The sequence below is a fragment of the Poeciliopsis prolifica genome, unplaced genomic scaffold, assembly GCF_027474105.1.
Source record: "Poeciliopsis prolifica strain line A6 unplaced genomic scaffold, Auburn_PproV2 SCAFFOLD006, whole genome shotgun sequence".
NCBI lineage: Eukaryota > Metazoa > Chordata > Actinopteri > Cyprinodontiformes > Poeciliidae > Poeciliopsis > Poeciliopsis prolifica.
Genome location: NW_026562381.1, coordinates 6,704,197 through 6,713,418, shown reverse-complemented (window position 1 = coordinate 6,713,418; position 9,222 = coordinate 6,704,197). Strand labels below are relative to the sequence as shown.

Genomic DNA, 9,222 nt, shown 5'->3' with positions numbered 1-9,222 from the left:
AACTATCCATAGAGCAAGTGACATGTTTTTCCTAGTTATCAATTAGGTTTTGCAATTTATTTTAATTATTTTGTGAAATGGAATATGTTAATGGGGATGTGAAAAACATACACAGTGACTGAGAAAAACAGTAATAAACTAAACTGATGTCAGACAAAATATATTAATTTAGATTTTGACTTGGAAGGGTCAAAATTGAAATCAAACAATTTTTGAGAAACATTTGAATTTTATAATCTAACAAATCCATTTGTGATTAACTGAGCTTTGAAGCAAAGCAAAGATTATTAACATTTTCCAGAAGTTGTTAAAATTGATTTTTAATTAATCCCCTTCTATATCACCAAGGTGATATTTTTAAATTGCTTTTTCAAGTGCTTTTCTCATGAGCTAAAATTAATTTTATTCTACTTGAAGAAAAAAGCAGCTCTTCAGAAGCAATTTAAGGACAGAAGCTTAAAAACGTCTGGTTGATTTTACTTTTTTAATATTTCTGAATCAAAACAACATTAGAGTGTTTTTATGAGAGCTTTGTTCGACAGCTGAGTTACAGGGCTGCTTGCAGGCAGCTCCATTTGTCTGGTGTTGACTGACAAACAATACCCACCATCATCAGTCAAAATGGCTCCCCAGCTACCACTTATGACCTCTGCTTGCCACCTTCTCTGAGCAGAGAGCAGGCTCCATGTCAACGAATATTACTTGGTTCACTCTTAATGATTAAGTATCCCTCACACCCATGTAAACAACCTTAACTGTCACCACTATCAATGTGGAAGGAGTTCTTTCTATCTGTCATAGTGGATAAATTACTTTTTCACAAAAAAATAGTTTTTTTCATCATCAGCCTGATGATTTATGTTGTCAATCTAAAGCTCTTCATACTCTTAATTATTTTTGGAATGTTTCCCTCTTGCATGAAAAGAGCTGCCTGACGTAAACTGTGCATGCAGTGTCAAATAAAAGGGCTTGAACTCACATCAGGATATCCAGTTCAGCTCCTTGTTGAACTGGAAATCTGACCCCTTTCCTTGGCTTTAGAATTACCTGGAATTACCCAGGTAATTGCAGTTATTGGATTTGGTTGAATTCACAAGAGTCTTCTCTTTCTTTCTCTGAAACCAACTGAGAAATTTCTGTGGTGTGTGTTTAGGGTCATTCACTAGCTAAAACATGTACCCACATTTTAGCTCTAAATTATTATCAACAGCATCTAAGTACATTTCTTCATGCACCATCCCTCAATTAAATATCAGCTTGCACCACTAAATAAAAAAGCCCCACATCACAATGTTCCCACCACCAAATTTCTTTGTTGGCATGGTGATTGTAGGGGTGTGTCCATGCATTTTCTGATCCAAACATGCTGGTCAGCAGTTAGATTTTATTTTTCCCAGCTGACCTGACTGCATTTTTCAAGTATTTTATTGGCTTAGCAAAATGGTCCCCAGATATCTTTTGTTCCATAATTGAGCTCCAACATGTTTTTCTTAGGCAGTGGAAACAGAGATCATGGTGGCTGGATGCATAATTTGCTGTCATGAAAAACTACCTGCTGTTTCAAAGTCTTTCTGAAGCTCTTCGTAAGTACATGGAGCCACTTGGATAATCTTAAAAAAACATTCTTTCAACTCCGCTGACATAAATCTCCTACTGGAAGCTGGTTTTGGGTGATATAGTCTTTCCACTTTATGATTTTGAATCCAGTAGTGGTTAGTGGGAGATGCACACATTCAGTCACATGCTTACACCCAAAAACATGTTTTGCATCAAAAGGTTGCAAAGATCCTGAGAAATCCCTTTACCAGTCTTGAGATGCTTCTTGTGTGACACCATGGTCATGAAACCTTTTTATTAGCCGTCTGTTAGAATTAAACCATGCAATGCCATTTGCACTGACAGGTGGTAGAATTGCTTTCTAAATAATTACTGATTGCAGTTTTTTTCCCCTCAACTTTTTCTTGCTTCTTTTAGCTGCTTACCCACATTCGTTCAGTTACTTTTTACCCTACATTCCACTTTAGTGAATATAATTTAATTTATAATTCTTTGATGTTACTTGAATTTCATGTTTTGCTGATTGTATTTGCAGTGCTTGTTACTGATATGATGTTCAGTATTATTCAAATGGCATTTGAAGTTTAATCCAACTACAAGGCTAAAATGTGTGATGCTCATGCATCAGCATTGCATTATAATTTTGAATATGTTTACAGGAATTGTTTGGGGAAATATTCTTTGTTGCTTTCTTGCCAGCTGTCACAAGAGAAAATTGCCTCCCTCAACTGTCACATCTGTATATATGAGCTTTGAGAATTGAGGGAGATGGATTATTTTTCCAGCTTTTGAACTGGATGTTTCCCTATTATGTCAGCAATTATTACAAGATTGCTGTCATTGAATTAAACAATTGCTTAAACCCCTCTAATTATCCGACTTTCTTACTCTGAGTTAATGCAGACATGTCAACCTTTGAGAAATATTTCCAACCCTGAGAACCATTAATGAACTGTGAATCTTAGAAGGAAAATTAGCTGTCAGAATAATGGCAGTTCTCTCCCTGAAGGTCAGGAGTCGATAGATTCCTCTCAGACATGAAAATAAAAGACACATCTCCCACCTCTAACTAATTACCCAAGCTAAAACACATTAACAGTTACATTTATCAATCCATTCCAAACAAATGGAGTATATTTCCACCTTTGACAAGTGATCCATCTGTGCACAGCACAACAACCACTAGTGTGATCAACCACTGCATGGAGATCAAACAGCATTAAAGTTGTGAACACTTGCTGTTGATGTTATCTGTTTCCCACAAGAGTCTCATTTGCTCTGTTCTTTGGCATGGACAAGGACATGGACAGGGGAGTGGAGGATAGCTGGTGCTGCACCTCTTTCATATCGCCCAAGCATTTCACCAATAAGATGAGAGCAGTGCAAATTGCCCCCTAAAAGCTTCTTTTTAATCACCATCAATAAGGATGCAGATTTAATTCTGCCTTGTGATTTTACTCACTAATTTAGTTGTTTAGGTTTGGCTGTCTAAGATGACTGGTGAGATGAAAAAGAATAGCTGCAGCACAAAATCAACTGTATTTTTAATTACTAAGATGCATGCAGTAAATACTGTTCTACATGTCTGAGAAGAGTAAACCTGCAACTGTCAAAAAAATACACAAAAAGGTTTCTAAATAACATCTTCTTTTATTTTGTGTGAACACAGAAGTGTTTAAGAGCAAATCAGCATCCTTAAACATGAGTGAAAAGGCACCTTCAAGCTCTCCACCAAGTCCTGGCACAGTTTTTGGCAGATTTTTATCACATCTTTCACAACACTCGCTGCAACCTTTGATCAGTGCAAGTCTGTCTGAAAGAGCGAGCGGGCTGCACCATCGATTTCCCCACCGAGTTCCCAAGCTGCTTAAAGAGCATCCAGAGAAGCAGCAGCATCAGCAACAGGAGCCCAAAGAGCATCCCCACGTACAAGCTCAGGTTCCAGCCCCATCCCAGCGACAGGGGCAGCGAGGTGGATGCCACCAGAAATGTTCTGGGCGCAGGCATTGGTTTCTGGCTACAACCTGCCCTAGCTCTCCACTTCCAGAACCAGGTCTTCAGCCACACTTGGGTCTCCTCAGATGCTGTGTTGTAGCCATTATTCAGGAAAAGTACCTCATAGAATGCTTTTCATGGCTGTATCCCAGTCAATCAGTATCATGCTTATAAAGCAGACCTGTTGAGTTCAGAGCATTTGAGCTGTCCATTCTTGCAAGATAAGAATCCTCTCTGCAGCTGGGCTCTGCTTCCCTTCTGTCAGATGCTGTGCATAAAGCCAGCCTCCCCCTATCTATCAAGAGGGTGAGAGAGTGAGGTAAATTCAATGCCATTGGCTGCCTTTAGCTCCCTTTCAGAGAGGAAGTCACTGAATGGGAGGCAGCAAAAAGGCAAACCACATTTTTTTAAATCAGATTCCAGCCCAGAGTAATTAGATTTGCAACTGGGAAGATCATGATGAGCAGACTGAGATTTTGTTTTTAATTTAAACTTCTTGATATTTGCTTTCCACCTGAAATAGAGTAACATTTATCCTAAAAAAAATTAGGCATCATTATGGTAATTAGTCATTTAAAAACCACCCTAAAAGATGTAAAATATAAATGAATAAATCATGTTTTTGGAGTTTCTTTAAGTGACCATCACTTGAATTTTCTTGCTCAAGGCAAATATATTTTTCTACAGTATATCTTGCTTCATCTTTTAAATGAAATAAACATTTGGAAACTGTTTTTCCTTATCTGGTTAAGTTGGCCTATTTGTAACGAGGCTGAATTCTGTCTGCTACAGAGCAGTGTTTTATTATTACTGGATGTGAATCTCAGACATCGTTGCTCTTTGTATGGTGCTCCCAAACAATGGTAGTGGCAGGCAGGGCGGCAGGGGGCGCTATAGCTCCTTCTGGATTAGCACTACAGTTTTGTTTTTTTTAATTTGATGTAATATTTTATATTTTGAAAAGCAAACATTACACATGAAAAGCAAAAAAAATAAAATAAAAAAATCTCCAACTCTCATTTGATTACTATGAATTATAAATTTAAAAAAATGTGGAAAATGATTGTCCACACACAAATAGCATGAGAGAAAATAGTAATTTTACTGGCCAAAATTCAAAAAAATTACTTGACATCAATAGACCAACATTGGACCAGAATCCCTGTTGACAATAGTAGGGAAGCTGTTATAGAGAAATATGGAAACAGATCAGTCCAGAAACAAAACAAAAAAATCAGGTTCTGCTAGTTGGTTGCTTATAAACCTTCCAACCAAATGGTTCTCAAATCTAAATCTTTGCTTGGTGCACTTACCATTCTATTAAAGGAAAAGTGGAGCAGTTCATTTTGTTTCTGTGACTTCATTTAATTGAAATATTCTTGATGCAGACCGATATGTTGCTCTCAGTTGTTAGTCACCTCTTACAAAAACTGGTACAAGCACTGTCCCTCAGCCAATTCTCCGTTTGTGAACTAACTGAAAGACAATGCAACAGAGTTGAAGGAATCCTGTATTGTCAGATATTGAATATGTACCATTGGCACATTCTTGATTTGATAAATACTGAAATGCACTGCACATCTAATTGTATGGCTCGTTTTACTTGCAAAACAAAATCAGGTTAGTTTCATTTGTCTTTCCTGTTGAAAGTAAGCTCTGTTGGGCTCAATATTAAGACCACAAGCCAATATGTTCCATTAAGTTCATATTGAGTCATTAACCAAACACTAGGACAGACTTTTTAAAGTCTTTCCAGTTTCATGGGTGTAGGTAGATTCCCCATCTTGTCATTCAAGACCAAAATGTATCCTCTGCTGCCCCCATGAGGTCACCACTATAAAGATGCTTCAAACAAGTTATAGCTTAAAGGGGTTTTATTTACAAGAGCCATATTTTACATTTCAGAGGATGCCACAAAAATGATGCCATTTTAAGACACTGTTGTAATGAGAGATGACTCACTAAGAGATAAACTTTAATATGTATCCCATGAGGTCAAATGCTTTACACCTTAGAAAACTGTAAAATGAAGCAACTGCTTAGAGAAAAAAAACAAAACAAAAAAAGTCTGGGTTCTGGTACATTGCACAGCCCAGTATTTTAACACTGAAAGCCAAATTCGCATTAACAGTGTTTTAAACCTCACCATTTTGTCTTATTGGAAATAAACCCATTAAAACTTCTTGATTAGCCAAAAACTGACATGTGGCATGAACATCGGGATTCTGAGTATAAAAAAAATATTAAAACCTCTAAAATATCTAGCACTACTCCAAAAAGAGCAGGGCGTAATAGAAAATGTTGCACATCATTAAAAAAAAAAATTAAAAAAACCAAAATAAAAAGTGACAGGAGGTATGCCTCTACATTAGAGGAAGGAGTCAGTTCAACATCAGTTTGGTTGGTGGACTGATACTGGAAACATCAAGGTATCTGGGGACACAAAACAAAAAACTGAGTCAGAACAGTGTCGAGTCACAGAATCAAGTTTTGAAATTAATACCAACCACTTACTTTGAGCCCTTATATTTTTCTCGGACGGACTGCTGGGCATGCTGTGCAGCACCAACATAGGTTTGGTGGAGATCCTCAATGCATGGCATAAGATCCTCCAGGGTGTAACCACTCATCTCTTCCAGAGACTTTGGCTGAGGAGGGAAATAAATGTCAGATTACTGCAAGAATCCATGCAACAGAAAAGCATGTTCAAGTACAGAACGTGGTTCAGTCTGGTCCAAACCAGATGAAGCCAATTTTTCCTAATTATTGCAGAGGCTGATTAATCTCATCCCAAGACTAGGAAAATGCATCCAGGTTAAGAGAATTTGGCAGTGAATTGTTCAATCTTTAAGATTAAGCGGAACATTGGCAGACATGTTTACTTTGAGCAGTGGAAGTAAATCACAAATTTTACAGCTCCAAGGGAAGATTCTCTAGCCTTTTGGGGGACTTACCCATGAGCTGCCAGTCATCGTATTGTTGGCCAGAACGTAAGCAGCAGCCGCCATCTGCGATGGCAAGTATTTCAAGAAGGGATCCGAGTCGACAAGGCTGAGCTCCCCAAGGTACTAGGAACAAATGCAGTTTTATGAGTTAAATATGCCTCTAGACAAGTTTAGGCCACTGTTTCTCATTTCCGGTCCTCATGTCCCCCTGCTCTGCATGTTTTAGGCGTTTCTCTGGATTAAATAACTTGGTGACTAAATGCTTCTGCAGTACTTGAAGGTGATGCAGTAATTTAAATCTGCTGTTCTGCAACAGAGGCACGAAAACATGCAGCAAAGGGGAGGACTGAGGACTGGATTTGAGAAGTACTGGTTTAGGCTAAAGTGAAAAGCTCCTGATACTCACCATGGCCAGGCTTTCCACCTGCTTGGTAACAGCCTGATGGCAGAAGTATTGTGTGAGAAACTGGTTTATTGTTGGTGCAGCCAGATCAAAGGAGAGCACTTTAAGCACCAGATGCTCCATTCTCAACACTTGCTTCTTTGTGTAGGTGTCATCTGTGATATAAACGAACTCAGCCACCTCAGGAGGGTAGATCTCTTCAAATTTCCTGTATTAAACAATCACTTTTACACAGGGGCAGAAGTGTACGTTGTTTGATTAAGAGGTCGTAAATGGGTACATACGAAGCCAGCAGCATGGCAGCAGTTCCGACAAGCTGAAGTTTGCCCCTCAGGACAGACATGGAGGAGAGGAAGCGATCGATGTAGTTAACAGCCAGATAGAGGGTCTCATTCTGGAGCTTGTACTCTTCTCCGACCTCAACCAGCCAGTCCACTAGGATGGCTCTCATACTGTTTGTGATGTCTGGCTGTTTCTTCATGTAGCCTGCTTTAGGTCTAGTTTTCACCTATAGGACAAATATGCAATTTGGTTGAAGTTCAAATACACTAGCATTCACATACCACCCGTTTCTTACCTCCATTTCTCTAAGGTATGTGTGGATTTCAGCCGCATATTCTGGAACTTCGTTCACATCGACTGTTCTTTTATCCCCATCAACCATAGACGTGTCCATGGGAGAATCTGGGAAAAGAAAACAATTTGAATGCTCTGCAGATCCAACAGTTGAAAAATTAAAACATTTCAAACCCACCAATGCTAACATCCATTGATGATGGGATGTCCATCGGGGCCAGAGGCTGGCGGAGTCGTGCCACAGCATTGCTGATGGCCAGAGGAGATTCTTCCACAGTGGGCTTCACCTTGCTGGCTTCAGCCTCCTTGGTTGGAGCTGCATCAGGCTCATCCACGTGGATCTGGAAAGCAGGTTGTCTGGTAGGTGGCTTCTCAATATTGCTCCTTGCAACATCTTCATTTTTGCAGAAGAAAGGCTGCAATGATTCCTGAAACAACAACGACTGAATCAGCAAACTCCTCGGACTGAGCATAAAAAAGCATTAGAATTTATAATGATGTTGCATTTTACAAAAAATATTTAGTTACTGATTGCGGGAGCAAGCTCTGGGAAGTGAATACTGCTTTAACTGGTTCCAAGAAGAGGAAAGCTGTTGCGCTGGGCGACATAAAAATGGCGGACAACTAGGCCAAATGAAATCTCAGGCTAAATTGAAACTTTAATATGGAACGATTAAGGCAGTCTAACAGGAGTCACTTCATCTGTATGCGATTCTTTTAAGACTTGTAGGAATTTTAAGTTTTATTTTATTCAGAGCATGCAAGTAGCTGTTAGCTTTAGCTATACCTGCTTAACGCCGCGCTGGTTCTGGACTCTGCTCCTGTGGTTGTTCTGGAGGGCTCCCAGGACGGTTCTGTTGGCAACTTGCTTCGGAGGAAGATTCTCCAGGTTCTCGTTGGCTGCAGCTCGGTGTTTGAGTGAGCCTCTAAGCCGTGTTAGCATGTTCTCCTGGTTGTGATTCTCGCTAGCCGCGCTTCCTTGTCTGTTAGCTGCTGACATGTTTCCCCCCTCAAACAGCCCCCAAAAAACTGATACTCTTGTGTTAGAACTGCTCAGATAAATCACGATGATCTTTCAGTGACAAGAAATCGTGTCCTAGCAGTTACTGTAGAGACTAAACAGTCGTTTCTAATCAAAACTTAACTGTTGAGATGGCAACAACACTATAAACTGAGGCGCTAAAAACAAAAGAAAAACAGAAAGCGCATGTACGGCAGGAGGCTTGCTAAACAAAGAAAACTGCGCTAAGTTGTCATTTTAAGCGGTCTCAAAGTTGTACCAACCTGCAGACAAAGCAACTGCGCTCGGATCTATTTACAGGGAATCATGCAGGGACGCAAGATTGTCCCAGTTCAAGTAGCCCGCGACGATTGAAACGGACCAATCAGAAGAGAGAGAGCGATTCACGTCGTACTTCTACGGCGGCCGAGACAGGGCAACATTGATCTGATTGCAAATTCAAAACCGGTTTGAAACAAAGATCACCCTCAAGAGAAACGTTACATGGCTTTAACGACTGTTTCAGTTCAGAAAACACACACAAACCGCTGTATTTTACTTCAGATGCTGTTAAACATTTAGGATTTTACGTTTTCTGTAAAGTTGAAAGAGTTTTAGACTGCCTGAAAAGAACAACTTATATTGCTGAAAAAAAGTCATTTGACAAAAACTGTGTAAAGTTAATACTGTCGGAGGTTCATGCATAATTTAATTTGAAACTGAATGATTTCAACTGTAAATATGGT

The 9,222-nt window shown here is 39.4% G+C and overlaps 1 protein-coding gene across 1 annotated transcript; it reads right to left on the bottom strand.

Annotated features, from left to right (window-relative positions):
* Positions 1-5,414: 5,414 nt before the first annotated feature.
* Positions 5,415-8,842, bottom strand: LOC129360251 (cyclin-A2-like). The gene is made up of 8 exons (XM_055030352.1): positions 8,264-8,842; positions 7,655-7,904; positions 7,478-7,584; positions 7,185-7,408; positions 6,904-7,108; positions 6,507-6,620; positions 6,067-6,200; positions 5,415-5,985 (listed from the first exon to the last, which is right to left on the bottom strand). The coding sequence occupies exons 1-8, from the start codon at positions 8,474-8,476 to the stop codon at positions 5,934-5,936; spliced, it is 1,299 nt and encodes a 432-aa protein (XP_054886327.1). The 5' UTR covers positions 8,477-8,842; the 3' UTR covers positions 5,415-5,933.
* Between the last annotated feature and the right edge of the window lie 380 nt (positions 8,843-9,222).

Bases quoted from the DNA above. Each gene is read 5' to 3' on its own strand.
- LOC129360251 (XM_055030352.1), bottom strand. From the start codon at position 8,476: ATGTCAGCAGCTAACAGACAAGGAAGCGCGGCTAGCGAGAATCACAAC. The intron at 7,109-7,184 runs GTATGTACCCAT...TGTTTAATACAG, and splicing joins GCTGCCATGCTGCTGGCTTC to GAAATTTGAAGAGATCTACC. The intron at 6,201-6,506 runs GTAAGTCCCCCA...TTCCCTCCTCAG, and splicing joins CGATGACTGGCAGCTCATGG to CCAAAGTCTCTGGAAGAGAT.